Raw genomic sequence first — 16,925 nt, 5'->3', positions numbered from 1 at the left:
GCTCTGAGAAGCTGCTCTGGGTGACAGAACTACGTCTGCATCCAAGGGTCTGGGCTGGGAGTGTGGGGTTTCAAAGCCTCAGACTGAGGCAGCCTGGGATCTCAAGCCAGACATGCCTGGGTTCGAAGCCCAGCTCCACCCCTTCCTAGCAGGGTAACGCTGGGGAGCTGCTCCTCCCTGAGCCCCGGTTTCCTCATCTGCAGCATGGGCACGATGCCAGAGACTCAACCGATGTTTCTTTCCCTCCTTGTTCTTCAACTTCACTTACTCTGCCTCTTGAATAACCTCACTGTAGAACTGAGATTTGCTTTTCATTGATAGTTTATTGGCAGCTCTGTGGTCTTTGATTTTAGTTTTAAAAACAGAAGAATGAAGTGCTTTTTGATTCTTGCTTTAAAAGTGTTTTGCCTTTGTGGCCAGGGCCCTGAGCTGCATGCTGAGGGCCTACTGTGTGTCAGCGGAGACATGAATCCCACAGCACCCCTCCCCCAGGAGCCGAAGGGGTAGAGGAAAGCGGAGACTGTGTATTGAGCACCTGCCGGGTGCCAGCCCCTGGGCTGGGCCGTTCCCCACCTCCTCTCACCTACTCCTGAGAAGTCAGTACATCCCCCTCAGTTTACAGCTGAGGAAACCGAGGCTCAGAGAGGGAACGGGTTTTCAACCCAGGCCTGTCTGACTGCAAATCGCCCCCAGCCTCAGGCCCCTCCCAGTTGGTCGAGGGCGGGGATGGCTCTGGGGGAGGGGCTGGAGGACAGGGGTGCGCAGGGGACTCACTGAGGCTCTTCATGGGATCCGTGCTGAGGATCTGGCTGGCCCGCTTCGACCGGAAGTAGTTACTGGCAATATTTTCACTGTCGCTCCGGCTGAGCATCAGCTTGTAGCGGTCTTCCTTCTGCTGAGATTCCAGACCCTCAGGGGCCAAGACCTTTTGTTTGTGCAATTCTTATCCAGGCCCTTACCCAGGGCTCAGCATCTGCAAGCCAGGTGGGGTGGGGGCTGCCCCCTTTGCTGTTCCCCTCTACAGACCCCAGATGCCAGGGTGGGATCCAGGCAGCTCACAGCAAGAGAGTCAGTCTCCAGCCAAGCCCACTCCCCACCCGTTCCTGGGGACGGGAAGTGCCTTGTTCCCTCCTGCAAAGCTCAAAACAGGGTATCCTGCCAGCTCCATCAGGGGCGGGGGCGATAGTCCACACCCCACACCCATCACATGTTCATGGAACAGGTAACGCAGTACTCAGCTCAGGGGCACATTCAAGACCTTTAGAACCAGAGTCCCAACCTCTTTATCCCCAAGGACTATTATTTTCTTCAGCCTCAATCTCTTCCTTCAGGGACTATCCTTCTCCCACTGGACATGGTCCTGGTGGGGTGATCATTCACAGTGCTCTAAGCACTGCCACTCCCACCTGCCCACCCCCTGGCTACACAGCTGGACATGTGACCCAGACTGGACCAATCACAGAACTACATCTTCTGGACATAGACATTGGTCCAAGAGTAGGCCCATGACCAGGCAGAGCTGATCAGAATCCTTCCACAAGTGTTGGTTTAAGGTTGCTTTAAGAGACTGGTTTTTTCTTCTTATCAGATCACCAATTGCCAGTAACCATCTTTCCAGCCATGTGGAGAAAGCCTGCTTGAGTCCTAAGCTAGCATTCCAAGGGAAGCGGAACCAAGAGATGAAGAAACACAGAACACTGACTGTTTGAGCCCCTAGATCCAGCCATGCCTGAAACTGGAACACTTAACATCAACCAATAAAGTCCCTATTTTGCTTATGATTGCTTGGGTATCTATCACTTGGAACTAAATGCATTCTGACTAATATAACCCCTTTGTGGTCCCAGGTTAAGAATGGTTTTTTCAGGAACAACTTTCCCTTTTATACAAAGTTAAGTTATCAGAAGCAGCCAATCAGAGCTTTAGACCAGTGTGAGACACTCCTTGCAGCCACCCTGAATTGTTCAGGCAGAGATGCCTGGCTGGAATTCATTAACATATGAGTGGCCTTATCGTGACTACAAAGGTATGTTCTGTAGGGATTTTCTGAAATATCTGTAACGGTTTAAGGCAGGAGCAAATTACAGCCTATGGGCCAAACCTGGCCCCCAGACTGTTTTTGTACATAAAGTTTTATTGGAACATAGCCATGCTCATTCATTTTTGCATTGTCAATGGCTGTTTATGTGCTATGATGGCAGAGTTGAGTAGTTGTGACAGAGACCATATGCCCCATAAAGCCTACAATATTTACTATCTGGTCCTTTACAGAAAAGTTTACTGACTTCTGCTTTGAGGATATGTATTTTGGTTGTAATACAAAATATGGGAGATATGAAAATAAAGTGATTTTAGAATCCCAATAACTTTTTCATGGCTCCTTTGAGGATCCTTTGGTCCAAGGATACCAGCTGGGGCCCAGGGGACCAGATGCACTGCTTGGCCTCTGAGATTGAAGCTTCCATCCTTCTCTAGTAGGATGGGCTGGCTGGAACCATTTGGTTTCCCTCTGGTTAGGACCGTAAGCGCCTCTGCGTGAGGGCCAGAGCGGCTGAGGGCCTAGGTGCCAGGCAGGCATAGGGAGAGGGTCCGGCTCAGCGCTCTGCTGTGTCCTTCGGTGGGACGAAAGCACAAGTCCAGTTCCCTACAGCAATGCTGGCCCGCTGCAGCTTGGGGCAAAGCCCCGCCAGCTCCCCACCCCTCACTCGCTCTCCCGAGGCCTTACCGTGCCGGGTTCGCCCGTGTCCGCTGCAGAGGTTTTGCGGGCTGGTTTGTTCTGTGGCCCTGTTGAAACTGCTATGAGAAAACAGAAGCTGCAGTCACTGCTACCAGGCGTGAGGACCAGAGGGACCAGGACGGGGGGGGGCGCGGCGGGAGCGGGGAGGTTGCCACACTATCCTCAGGGATCGGGGTCAGGCCTGGCTCAGGCTTGGCTCAGGCTTCCAAGCCCAGGCCGAGGATGACGTTAGGAAGCAGACAGCAGGAGGGCTCAGGTGCCAAAGAAGCCATTCCCCTGCTTCCAGGCAAGACAGCAGGCTGGTGGGGGCGGGAGGAAGAAAAGAAACTGCTGTTGCCCGTAGTCTTGGGGAAACGGAGCTGGCTGGCGTTTCAGCAGGGATGGCGTCAGCGGCCATCCGTAAACATCAGAGATGTAGGACCTGGACGAACACTCTCGGACCAGGGAGAGGACTGATGGGGGCCCTGCGGGATGTAAGAGCCTGCTGCTCCCTGAATGGGCAAAGCCAGCTCCGTGGCTGGAGAAAGATCCACCACAGTGGAGACGCAGGGGCCCTCAAAATCATCTTACCTAGCCCCTTCTTTGTGAAGATCAGGGGACCAGAGCCCAGAGAGGGACAGTGACCTTCATAAGGTCACATAGGAGGTCAATGGCAAAAGCTGAAGTTGAACCAGGCATGAAAAACTCTGAACAGCTGGATTCTATCCTTGGTCCTACAACTTACGGCTATGATTGTGACTCTGGGTAAGTCACTTACACTCTCTGAGATTCAGCTTCCTCGTGTGTAAGAGAGGTAATCCATGTCTTTCACAGGGTTGTTGTAGGATGAAATAATGACAGTGATGATGGAGAGAAGGATAAAATGTGCCACCCCTTAAAATGTGCCAGGGAAGGCTCTAAGAGTTTGATGTGTATTAACACGTTTTAAGCCACCCAGCGATCTTTAAGGAAGGTGCTACTGTTAATCCCCATGTCACAGGTGAGGACACTGAGTCCCAAAGAGGTCACACACAGAGGGGTGGAACCAGAATTCCAACCCCCATCTGTCTGACTCTAGAACACACCATTCTCTCAGGTGCCCAACATTTTGGATACCCAGGGTCACGTCTGCTGCGCCCACAGCCAGCGGGGAGGGGCACATGGCTCCGTCAGTCGCAGGAGGGGGAACTGTGGAGGAGGGTGGGGAGTGCCGAGTGGACAGCAAGGCTCCTGACCTACTGGGAGGCTGGTTTTTATGATGATGGGCTCGGGGATCTTCCAGAAGCCATTATCCTCATCCCAGCAGGACTCGCGCCTTATCTTCTCCAGGTTGCTGTAGTTACAGTCCCGGCGAATCAGGGGCTGCATCTGCTCCAGGAGCTGCTGGCAGAGCATAGAGTCACGTTCCTGCCGCCGGATGGTGGCCAAGTAATCGATCTTCTCCAGCTCAAACTCCGACTGCAGATCTTTGATCTCCACCTCTGCTGCCCGAAGCTGGAAGCAAAGGATGACAAGCAGTGAGCCGGAGGCCCAGCCAGACATTTCACCCTCTACCCAACCTCTGCATCCACTAACTGCCCCTCCAGCCAGCCACTCACCGTCTGTTTGTTGATCCACTCATCCATCCATTCTTATCTCCACCATCTGTCCAGTCATCCTTCCATCTATTCATTCACCTTGCCTGCCACCCACCCGTTCCTCCTTCCATCCACTCACTCACCCTCCCACCACGCCACCCAGCATTTAAATGAGCACCTACAGTGTCCACAGCCCTGCAGGAAGCAGGCAAAGAAATGGATCATCACTCCTGCCGCCAGCCCTCAGTCACTATCCCACATTCCTACGGTGTATTCAGGCGCCTTTCAGAAGGCTCCAGACACAACACTATGGTCACCACAGTCCCAAAAGATCTCAGAGAATTGTATGAATTCTTTTTCTACGGGGAGCAATAGGCACAGACTCTCAGAGTCCACAGTCCTCACTCCCCCACCGCACAGCCCTGTTAGGATGCGACGAACACTGGACTAAGTGTCAGACCCACCTTGATTTGACATGGATTCCAGGTTTTTCTGATCGCCTACCCAGGTCTGCCGGACTGCCCTCCACTCCCTCCTCAGCACAGGGGTCTCCCACCTCCAACTGCGACCATGCTCTCCCTGAGGCTCCAGACTCCTGGGCGCACAGTCCGCGTCCTCAGAGAGCAGGTGCAGTTTGATTAGTAAAGGAGGAGGTTTTACATTCATGGGAATGATAACCACATGGAACCAACTGAGAAGAGAGGAGACCTGGGGGGACACAGGTGGGCGGGAGCCATCAGGGAGGGAGGGTACACAGGGGCTTTAACTAAATTCATAATGCCAATTTCTTTTTTTTTTTTTTTTTTGAGGAAGATCAGCCCTGAGCTGACATCTCCTGCCAATCCTCCTCTTTTTGCTGAGGAAGACTGGCCCTGAGCTAAGATCTGTGCCCATCTTCCTCTACTTTATACGTGGGACGCCTGCCACAGCATGGCTTTTGCCAAGCGGTGCCATGTCCGCACCTGGGATCCGAACCGGCGAACCCCAGGCCACCAAAGCAGAACGTGCGAACTTAACCAACTGCGCCACTGGGCCAGCCCCATAATGGGCCATTTCTTAAGCTGGATAGTAGATACATGGTGCTCATGGTGATAATCTTTATATATGGTACATCTGGAATCACAATGATTTTTATAACAGCTTTATTGAGATATAATTCACGTTATACAATTCACCCATGTAAAGTGCACAATTCACTGGTTTTTAGTATATTCAGAGTTGTGCAAGCATCACATCTATTTCAGAACATTTCATCAGTCAAAAAGAAACCCCATACCCATTCGTAGTCATTCCCCATTTCTCCCCAACCCCCCGCCCAAGGCAACCACCAATCTACTTCCCGTCTCTATAGATTTGCTTATTCTGGACATTTCATATAAATGCAGTCATACAGCATGTGGTCTTTTGTGTCTGGCTTCTTTTACTTAACACAGCGTCTTCAAGGTTCCTCTTCGTCGTGGCGTGTATCAGTACTTCATTCCTTTTCACTGCCGAATAACGTTCCATTGTGTGCATAGACCACATTTTATTTTTCCCTTCTTGATTGTTTCCATTTTGGGGCTATAATGAATAAGACTGCTATGAACATTAGTGTACAAGTTTTGTGTGGACATATTTTCATTTCTCTTGAGTATAACTGCTGGGTCATGTGGTGACACTACGTTTAACCAACTGAGGAAATGCCAGACTATCTTCCAAAGCAACTGTGCCAGTGTTCATTCCCACCAGCAGCGTTTGAGGGCTCCAGTTTCTCCACATCCTCACCAACACTTGTTATCATCTGTCTTTTATTACAGCCATCCCTGGGTGTGAGATGGTCATTCATCGTGGTTTTGACTTGCATTTTCCTGGTGGCTAATGATGTTGAGCATCTTTTCATGTGCTTATTGGCCAATTGTATACCTTCTTTGGAGAAATGTCTGTTTAGATCCTTTGCCCATGTTTAAATTGGGTTATTTGTCTTTTGATTCTTGAGTTGTAAGAGTTCTTTATGTATTGTAGATACAAACACCTTATCATGAGATATGAATTACAGATATATTATTTCCTTCTGTGGGCTCTCTTTTCGCTTTCTTGATAGTTTCCTTTGAAACACAAAAGTGTTAATTTTGATTAAGTCCATCTTATCTATTTTGTTGTTGTTGTTTGTTCTTTTAGCATCATACTTAAGAAAGCATTGCCTAATTCAAGATAACAAAGATTTACGCCTTTGCTTTCCTCTAAGAGTTTTATGATTTTAGCTCTTACGTTTAGGTTTTTGATCCATTTTCAGTTAGTTTTTGTATATGGCGTGAGGCTGGGGTCCAGCATCATTCTTTGGCACGTGGGTAGCTAGTTGTTCCAGCACAATTTCTTGAAAAGACTGTCTTTTCTCCATTGAATCATCTTGGCACCCTTCTTGAAAATCAATTGACTGTAAATGTGAAGGTTTATTTCTGGACTCTCAGTTCCATTCCATTGACCTATATGTCTGTCTTTACACAAGCACTACAGAGTCTTGATTACTGTAACTTTGTAGTAAGTTTTGAAACTGAGAAGTGTGAGGCCTCCAACTTTTTTCTTTTCAACATTGTTTTGGCTATTCCGGGTCCCTTGCATTTCCATATGAACTTTAGGATCAGCTTGTCAATTTCTGCAAAGAAATCAGCCTGGACTCTGATGATGATTGCCTTGAAGCTGTAGATCAGTTTGAAGAGTACTGTCATCTTACTGATATTAAGTGTTCCAATCCTTGAGGACAGGATGTCTTTCCATTTATTTATTCTTAATTTCTTTCAACAATGTTTTATAGTTTTTGGAATATAACTTTTACACTTCTTTTGTTCAACTTATTCCTAAGTATTTTATTCTTTTTGATATATTATAAATAGAATTATCGTCTTAATTTTATTTGCAGATTGTCTATTGTATAGAAATACAATTTCTTATTGCTTATTGATCTTGTATCTTGCAAACTTGCTGAACTTGTTCATTGATTCCAGTAGCTTTTTTAGTGGATGCCTCAGGATTTTCTATATATAAAGATCATGTCATCTGCAACTAGAGACAGTTTTGCCTATTCCTTTCCAATCTAGATGCCTTTTATTTCACTTGCTTGCTTAAATGCCCTTGCCAGAACCTCCAGTCCAACATTGAGTAGAAGTGGTGAGAGCGGGCATCCTTTTCTTGTTTCTCATCTCAGGGGGAAACATTCAGTGTTCCACCACTGAGCACGATGTTAGCTGTGAATTTTTCATGGATGCCCTCTATCGAGTTGAAGAAGTTCCCTTCCATCCTTAATATGTTGAGTGTTTTTAACATGACAGATTTTGAATTTTGTCAAATGCTTTTTCTGCATCTATTGAGATAATCATGTGGTTTTTGTCCCTTAATCTATTGATATCATGTATTACATTAATTGATTTTCAGATGCTAAACCAACCTTGCATTCCTGGGATAAATCTCAGTCCGGCATGGTGTATAATCGTTTTTATCTGTTGTTAGATTTGGTTTGCTAGTACTTTGTAGAGCATTTTGTGTCTATATTCATAAGAAATATTAGTCTGTAGTATTTTTGTGACATCTTTGTCTGATTTTGGTACCAGGTGACATTGGCCCAGTAGAATGAATTTAAAAAGTGTTCTCTTCTATTTCACAATGATTTTTTAAAACCAATAGGCTTCATTTTACAAACAAAATCTAGATAGAAGATATAATGGAAGAGGATACCCCATAGAGGAAAGCAAATAGATAAAATACCTTGGTGTGAAATTAACAAGATATGTCCAAAACCTATATGAGGAAATTTATAAAACACTCCTAAGTGACACAAAAATTGATTTGAACTAATAATAGAAAGATATACCATGTATGTTCCCGAAGAGGAAAATCCAACCTCATAAAGACATCAATACTCCCAAGCTAATTTATAAATATAACATGATTCCCCCAGAAATTCTTTTTTTTTTTTTTTGAGGAAGATTAGCCCTGAGCCAACCACTGCCAGTCCTCCTCTTTTTGCCGAGGAAGCCTGGCCTTGAGCTAACATCCGTGCCCATCTTCCTCTACTTTATATGTGGGATGCCTACCACAGCATGGCGTGCCAAGCGGTGCCATGTCCACACCTGGGATCCAAACCAGCGAACCCTGGGCCGCTGAGAAGTGGAACGTGCGCACTTAACCACTGTGCCACTGGGCCAGCCCTCCCCCAGAAATTCTATCAATTTTTTCTTTCTTTATTTCTCTTTTTCTTTTGAGCTAACCCAATTATTTACACAGTTCATTTGGCAAAAAACAAACAAAAAACAATATCCAGAAAAAACCTGGGAAAAAAAATCACTGAGAGGATTAGTCCTATGAGATTGTAAAACATATTATAAAACCTCCGAATTTTAAATAAAGTGGCTGGCACTGGCACATGAATAGACAGAGCAAGAGAAATGAATGGAAAATCCAGAAATACATCCAAACGCATATAGAAATTTAGGATACAATAAAAGCAGCATCCATCTGAAGTCAGTGGAAAATAAATGGACTTTTTGAAAAATGGTGCTGGAAAACATGGAGAGTCATGTACAAAAGATAATATTGGATCAGCTCCTCACACACGCACCAGGATAAATCCCAAATGGGTCAGAGATTTAAATGTTAAAAAGTTTTAGAAGAAAATACGAGTGAACTTTCCCAACTATGACTCAAAATCTATATGCAATACTTAAAAAGTTGATCAATTTGACAAAATAAAATTTTTTTAATTTTTGTATGACAAAAATACCATAAAGCATGGTAAAAAGGTGAATGACAAACTGGAAAAAAATATTTCCAACTTATATCACAGATCGGGAGTCAGTTTTCCTAATATAAATTATAATACTCTTGCTATAATGAGCTGCTACAAGTAGAGAAGAAAAAGAACCATGACCCTCTAGGAAAACGGGCAACAGGTGCAAACACAGTTCAGAGAAAAAAGCCTGCAAATGTTGCTAAAACAGGTGAAAAAATGCCCAGCCTTACTCCAAGTAAGAAAAATGCAAATTAAAACTACACGGGGTTATAAAATAAATGAGTCCTAGGATGTAACATACAGCATGGTGACTCCAGTTAATAATACTGTGTGGCGGGGCTGGCCCCGTGGCCGAGTGGTTAAGTTCGCGCGCTCCGCTGCAGGCGGCCCAGTGTTTCGTTGGTTCGAATCCTTGGCGCGGACATGGCACTGCTCATCAGACCACGCTGAGGCAGCGTCCCACATGCCACAACTGGAAGGACCCACAACGAAGAATATACAACTATGTACCGGGGGGCTTTGGGGAGAAAAAGGAAAAAAAAATAAAATCTTTAAAAAATAATAATAATAATAATAATACTGTGTGGCACCTGTGAAAGTTACTAAGAGAGGTTCTCATCACAAGAAAAAAAGCATCATGACTATGTGTGGTGATGGATGTTACCAAGATTTATTGTGATGATCATTTTGCAATATATACAAATATTGAATGATTATGTTGTACATCTGACACTAATATCATGTTATATGTTAATTATACCTCAATTTTAAAAATGTAAAAAAAAAGCTACACTGAGATCCTATGGATCATCCATCAGAATGGCAAAAATTCAGTGTTTTCACTATATTCTGTTGATGAGCCTGAAAGAAAACACACAGCGTGCTAGTGGAGATGCGAAAGGATACACTCCCCCCTGGAGGGGAAGTTGGCAAGACCTAGCAAAATCACATATGTGTTTACTCTTTGTCCCAGCAAACCCTCTGGAGGAATTGAGTCCAGCGCAACCCACCAAAACCACAAAAGTAGTTGCACAGCCTACTCACTCCAGTGCTCCTTATTGTAGCAAAAGATTGGCAACGACCCAAATGTCCATCGAGAGCAGACTGACAATGACAGTGATACGGCCTCACAGGAGGACCATGCAGCAGCAAAAAGGAACGAGGACTATTCCTAGATACTGCTGTGGAGTGACCTTCAGGATAAACTGTTATGTGAAAAAAAGCTCGGTGGAGAGAAGTGTGTATTATAGCTACTTTCATCCAAGAAGTGGGGGGATACGGATGTGGTGGGGGGATGTATACATACACACACACATATTTGCTTATATTAAAGAAAATACACACCGAGTTCTGGGTACCTGAAGACAATGGCAGCCACCTAAATCTGAATCTCTCCAGAGAGAGCCTCCAAAAAAATAGACAGCACAAGGAGAGAAAATAAAACCATCCTCAGCCCGGCCTACTGACTGGGAGACAGAGAGCACTAGAAACTTCAAATTCCCTGTAAATCCAGCAGATGGCTCCCAATCCCCCCACCACAGGGGTAAAATGAGTGGAGGCACCTGGGAGAGCATAGGTGGTGAGGGCAAGCTGATGGAAGGCAGATAAAATCACTCCCCAAAAGAGAGTGTCCCACTCTGAGTGGGAACCCTGAAAACAGCTCTGCTACTTGGAAACCGATGGAAGAGACGGGGATGCGTGCAGGACCCAGGAACTAGTCTCCGTAAGGCAGCGCTCCTGGAGGACTTTTCGAGAGCATTGAGAAGCAGGAGGCGCCCTTGAGATGGAAATGAAAAGTCCAAACAAGAGAAAACCACACAAAAGACACACTGACTTCTCCCACCAAAAAAAAAAAAAAGCGTTTGGAAGGCAAGATTTTTGTCTCCTGGTGTTATGCCTGTGAATATGTTACCTTACATGGCAAAAAGGACTTTGTAAATGGAATTAAAGTTGTCAATCAAATGACTTTAAAACAAGGAGATTATCCCCTGGGCCCACGGTAATCACATGGGCCTTGCAGAAGAGGGAGGCAGAGAGACAGGCAGCAGAAGAGATGCTTCAGAGAAATGAGGCAGGAGTAGAGCGAGAGATCTGAAGCATGGGACCCAACTGTCCCAGTCGTCTTTGAAGGGGAACAGGAGGCAGGAAATGCAGGATGACTAGGGCTGACAGCCAGCAAGGAGGTGGGAACCTCAGTCCTACAACCACACAGGACTGCATTCTGTCAACAACCTGGAAATGCATTCTCCCCTAGAACCTCTGGGAAAAAACGCAGCCCAGCCGACGCCTGGATTTCAGCCTCGTGGGATTCTAAGCAGAGCCACCAGCCGCCCCATACCCAGACTTGGATCTACAGAGCTGGGAAGTAATAACGTGTTGTTTTACGCAGCAATAGGAAACTAACGAAGATCTCAGCTGAAAACTGCATTCACCATCTGAACAGAAGAGCGTGCCACTGCCTAAACAAACCGGCACCTCTGCTTTCGGCTGTTACTGAGAGCACAGAAAAACCACACGTCAGGAAAGAAACAGGAGAGAGCAGATGTGTCTCATCAGAGCTGCTGTGAGAAACAGAAAAGGAGGATCAAAGCATTTCAGCGGAGAAAATTCCTCCCAAAGCACAAGCACAGAACCGAACGGATGAAAACAGTAACCCAACACCCCCGGGAATAAGATTTCCCGAAACAAGTATTCGCAGATGCGAAAGTTTCAAATCAGAAATCCAAACCCTTAAAATGGAAATGGACACACACAAAGAAGATGTGGAATGGGACTTTAACCGAACGCAGGAAAGAATTTTTTAAAGACTTAGATACGTAGGCCAAATGACAAGATGTCCATGCAAGAGCAAATTCAACCGAAAACATAACGAGAGGTATTTTAAAAGACATGAAAAGAGCCAAGAAAATTAAAAACTACAGAAATTTCAAGAGGAAAAAAGCATGAGCTTTATCTTTGGCAAGAACCTTTGGCTGCCAGTGTTGGATGGGGACGAGGAGCGGGGAACCCTGCAGGTGACAAAGGAGGACACTGAGGCCCATAGCATGCAGAGGATGCTCTGAAGGAAGCATACGTGACTGTCACAGACGGCAGAGTCTCGTACCCTCTACTTGTCCTCACTCGCAAGGCTCAGCCACGTCTGCCTCCTTTCTGCTGCTGGAACCACTAACCTCGTTGCCAGCACCGGCCCTGGCCCCTCTCTGGGCCCAGAATTCTCCTCCCTCAGGGCATCACGAGCTGCCCCTTCTCATCTTTCAGGTTCCACCTTTGAAGTCACGGCCTCACCAGAACTTCCCATCGCCCCATCGAAGGTGGCCCCAGGAACTCCTGGGGTTCGGTTAACCTTCAGTCTCTCCCTCTGGGTGCTGGGGTCATGGGTGCATTTGCTTTGTGGAAATGAATTATGTTGTGCATTTGTGATTTGTGCATTTATACTTCAATGACAGTGAAAAAGGAAGAAGAAAGTCCTGCCCGCCCCATATTCTCTTCACAGCACTATCACTCTCTCACACTTTCTGGCTTGTTTCTCTGTTATTTCTTACACACACACACTCCCGCTAGAACATAAGCTCCAAGACAGCGGAGACACATCTGTCACTGTGACTGCTTCCAGAACAGGGTGTGCACACAGTAGGCACTGAATAAATGCTTGAGTAAAGAATGGATGCGGATAAAAACTAGACTATTGGTGGTGAACATGATGCAGTCTACACAGAAGCTGAAATATAACAACGTACCCCTGAAATTTACACAATGTTCTAAACCAATATGACCTCAATTAAAAAAAAGAGAGAGAATGGATGAACGCCCACCAGTGGCCGCCCAGGTCGGGGTTGGGGGGAGGCGAGGCTGGGGACCGGGTGTCTGAGTCGAGGCTCTCACCTTCCTCTGCATCTTCTCCAGCAGCTTGCTCTTGGCCCTCACCTCCTCCTGGATGGAGTCGTAGACGTGGAGGAGCACCCAGTCCCCGCTGTCCTCATCCGAGTTCTGCAGCGCCGCCACCAGCTGCTTCTTGCGCTCATCAGCGTACCGCTTCCGCCGCTTGTGCTTCTCTTTCAGGTCCTTGTTCTTGGCCTGCTCCCCTCCAACCACCTGCTGCTCCAACAGCTGCAAACTGCCCGCGTGGAGGACAAAGCAAGCAGGACAATGTCTGCTGTCATTGAGCACCTGCTGTCCAGCATGATCTCATCGAATCCTTCCAACAACCCCACTTCACAGAGACCAAAAGCGAGGCTCCGAGAGGTGAAGCCGCTGGCTCAGGGTCAGAACCAGGACTCCTGCCAGGTCTACCTAACTCCAAGCCTGTGCACTCAACCACGGCGACGGCTGTGCCCAACAGGAAGGGCGAGAAGCTCCCCGTGGACCCAGAGCTAAGCCACCCCGACTCGCTGCCCAGTGCAGAGCAGGCGTCTGTGCTCCCAGGCGACCTGCAGCCTTAGGATACCCCTGGGCTGTGAAAAATGTTCATCACATTCAGTGCACTTGAAGGCATTAGGCTAAGTGAGTAAGTCAGACAGAGAAAAGCAAGTACCGTATGACCTCTATGCGGAATCTAAAACAAACAAACAAACAAAAAAAAAAACCGAGCTCATGGATACAGAGAACAGGCTGATGGTTGCCAGAGGTGGAGGATGGGTGAAATGGGTGAAAGGGGTCACAAGGTACAAACTCCCAGTTATAAGATCAATAAGTCCTGGGGCCGTAACGCACAGCATGGTGGCTAGAGTTAACAAGAGTGTACTGCATACTTGAAAGTTGCTAAAAGAATAGATCTTAAAAGTCCTCATCACAAGAAAAAAAAGAAAAAGATTTTTCTAACTATGCGTGGTAGTGGATGTTAACTAGACTCATTGTGATCATTTCACAATGGACACAAATATCGAATCATTATGTTGTACACCTGAGACTAAGATAATGTTATATGTCAATTACATGTCAATAGAAAATGCAAAAAAAAAAAAAATTCAGTCCACAATGTTTAACCAGGCAGGGACGTGCATAATACACTTTTAAAAATATTTATATCCAAAATGCTTACAAATGTTTCGAGTTTTGTTCTTTAAAGTACAAGTTGTAAACAACTACAAAGAAAGGCTTGTGTGGAACTCCTCACTGTCTGACAAAGCCCTAAAAGTGTTTTAGACTCTGCCTCTTTCCAAAGGGGTGTAAGGGGCTTGTAACTAAAGGCATACCCAGGATTCAGAACTGGGGACAGGCCACGCTCACCGGAAGAATGGAACTGTGCACTGAGCAGCTGGGCCCAGACTCAGCTTCAGGCTCAGCTCTAAGCCAGACGGCAGCAGGGCAGAGGGGAGCCATGTCCAAGTCACTGTTCTCTGTAAAGTCCTTCTAGGGTCCCCATCAGGATGAAGCCCGAGCCCCCAGGGGCACACAGGTCTATCTCATCGCCCCCTGCACTGCACCCCTAACTCACTCAGCTTTAACCCGCTGCTCAGACTTCTCCAAACACCCAGGCTGACATCCCCCTCTGTGCCTGTGTGTCATCTTGGCTGTGGCCTGTTCCTCGAATGCCATCCCTGAGGCATCTGTCATGCAAACCTCATTCAGGTGTCCCCTCCTCTGGGAAGCCTTCCCTGACTACACTCCAGACCACATCGTGAAAACTGCCGCGAAGATGCTGAGCGTTTTCTGGGTGCCTGGGGCTGGGCTGCCACTTCTGCAGGCCCTGTCCCATGTGACCCTCACAACAAGCTTCTCAAGCTGGAACTCTGATTATACCCATTTTGTAGATGAGAAGCTAAGGCAGGGAGAGGTTTAATGTCAGCCCCAGGTGGTAGAGCTAGGGAGTGGTGGAGGCGGATGGGAACCCAAGCAGCTGACTGCACAGCCCTCTCCCTTCTAACTGAGGCAGAACCTGGGCCTTGGGTATCTGCCTCCCCCCGGGCCAGGGAGCACCTCGAAGGCCAGGGTGGCATCTCATTTGTCCTTGCATCCTGGTGCCCAGCAGGCAGTGGCTGCTGAGTTACTGTTTGAACTGTGGACGTGGGGCGGACTCTGTCACAGAGATGGGCCTGACACTGCCCTCATTTACACGAGTGAGAACCAAGGCTCAGAAATGTTAAGTAACTTGCACAAAGCGGCACAGCCAGTGAGGGAAGCCCAGCTCCCCAGGCGACTTCAGAGGGAGTTTGGGGTGGCTTGTCCCCGGGGGGGGCATGTCGTTTCTCTGGGAGGGCCCTGGAGGCTGGGCTGGGCCCTGAGGAAAGCCTGCATCACTCTGCCCTGGGATTCCCACGACCTGAAGGCAGACCCTGGAAAGCCAGGTGGCCAAGAGCGCCTTCACCTCCTCCTAGAGTGGCTGCTCCCCAGCAGGCGCCTGGGGATCTGGGGGCTCCTGCGCAGCATCCAGAGCAGAGCCCTGCCCGCCTGGCTGACTCCAGCACCTCCCTGCCCCACTGCTCCTGGAGAGCATCAGGGCCTCCCCAGCCACAGCAGGAGGAGAGCTGGGCAGGGCTCGGGAATAATCTATGGGGACCCCCACCCCCAGGGTAGAGCTCTGTCCCGCCCCAATGTGGGGTCCCCCCAGCCCCAAGCTGCGGTGCTTACCGGGCGAGCACCTGCTGCTGGTCCACAATGGGCAGCAGGTCGTCAGTCAGCACTGCCACCTCCACACCCACACTGTCCCTTCTCACACTTGTCATGGCCAGTGGGGCCTGAGGCGGAGCCTCCAAGGCCACCTGGGCCTCAGCCTCGGCCTCCATGCCAGGCTCTGCTGCCAACACCACCTCCTTGGCCATGTCCAGGTCCAGGTCAACCTCCTGAGCACAAAGAGAAACTAAGCTGGAGGCGGGCATCCCTCGCAGTCTGGGACGGGTCACCTCTGGCTTGGAGACACCCGGTTATACAAAAGTGCACCCTGTCCAGTTCTTACTGCCGCCACTTCCACCAACACCCCCCAAAACGGTCTCCCAGCTCCCTTTCCCGCCCCCACCACCAGGCTCCACGTGGCAGCCAGGGTGATTCTCTTAAAATGTCAACTGATGGGGCTGGCCCCGTGGCCGAGTGGTTAAGTCCGTGTGCTCCGCTGCAGGCGGCCCAGTGTTTCGTTGCTTCGAATCCTGGGCACAGACATGGCACTGCTCATCAAACCACGCTGAGGCAGCATCCCACATGCTACAACTAGAAGGACCCACAACGAAGAATATACAACTATGTACTGGGGGGCTTTGGGGAGAAAAAGGAAAAAATAAAATCTTTAAAAAAAAAAAAAAGAAGAAGCCAAAAGAAAGAAAATTATAAAAAAAAAAAAAATGTCAACTGATCACAGCCCTTTCCTGATTAGAATCCTTCGCCATTCCCACTTCATTCACAAGTTTCCTCCGCCGCAGGCGGCGCCCTCCGCGCCTGCTCCCTGCCTCCCCAGCCCTCCCCTGCCCCCACCCATCCACCCTGCCACTTCTCCTGCCACATTATCCGTTGCGGAGAAAGTCAAGATCTTTCCAGCACAGGACCTTGGTGCTGTCCCCCTGCCTGATGCTCTCCCCCGGCCCTTTCTTCCTGCTCAGGTCCCATCTCAGTGTCACCGTACAGCCAGGGGAGCTGAGCAGGTGCTGGCTCCTACCTACTGATGGGGTCCAGAGGCTGGCACGTGGTTTTCTCTCTCCACAAATGGGGGTGGATTTAAGGCTTTCCTCTCCCTCCCTGTGGCCTGTTGTGTGGTTTGCGTGTGTGTGTGTATGTGAGGAAGACTGGCCCTGAGCTAACGAGGAATATTGGCCCTGAGCTAACATCCATTGCCAATCTTCCTCTTTTTTGCTTGAGGGAAGACTGTTGCTCAGCTAACGTCCGTGCCCATGTTCCTCTATTTTATGTGGGACACCGCCACATCGTGGCTTGACAAGCAGTGCTA

The 16,925-nt window shown here is 48.2% G+C and overlaps 1 protein-coding gene across 9 annotated transcripts in view; it reads right to left on the bottom strand.

Annotated features, from left to right (window-relative positions):
* Positions 1-16,925, bottom strand: part of KIF17 (kinesin family member 17) — a 47,258-nt gene that overhangs the window by 518 nt on the left and 29,815 nt on the right. For 2 of the 9 annotated variants that reach the window (XM_044769882.2, XM_044769890.2), the window contains 5 exons: positions 15,623-15,834; positions 12,938-13,169; positions 3,952-4,210; positions 2,726-2,796; positions 775-910 (listed from right to left, as the gene is read on the bottom strand). In XM_044769882.2, coding sequence (XP_044625817.2) covers positions 775-910; positions 2,726-2,796; positions 3,952-4,210; positions 12,938-13,169; positions 15,623-15,834 — 910 coding nt within the window. The remainder of the gene's footprint in view (positions 1-774; positions 911-2,725; positions 2,797-3,951; positions 4,211-12,937; positions 13,170-15,622; positions 15,835-16,925) is intronic. The other 7 variants (XM_044769884.2, XM_044769886.2, XM_044769883.2 and 4 more) reach the window with 7 other exon arrangements.

The sequence above is a fragment of the Equus asinus genome, chromosome 5, assembly GCF_041296235.1.
Source record: "Equus asinus isolate D_3611 breed Donkey chromosome 5, EquAss-T2T_v2, whole genome shotgun sequence".
Classification (NCBI taxonomy): Eukaryota; Metazoa; Chordata; class Mammalia; order Perissodactyla; family Equidae; genus Equus; species Equus asinus.
Note: the sequence above shows the minus strand (reverse complement) of the source record. Positions and strands in the feature narration are given on the sequence as shown.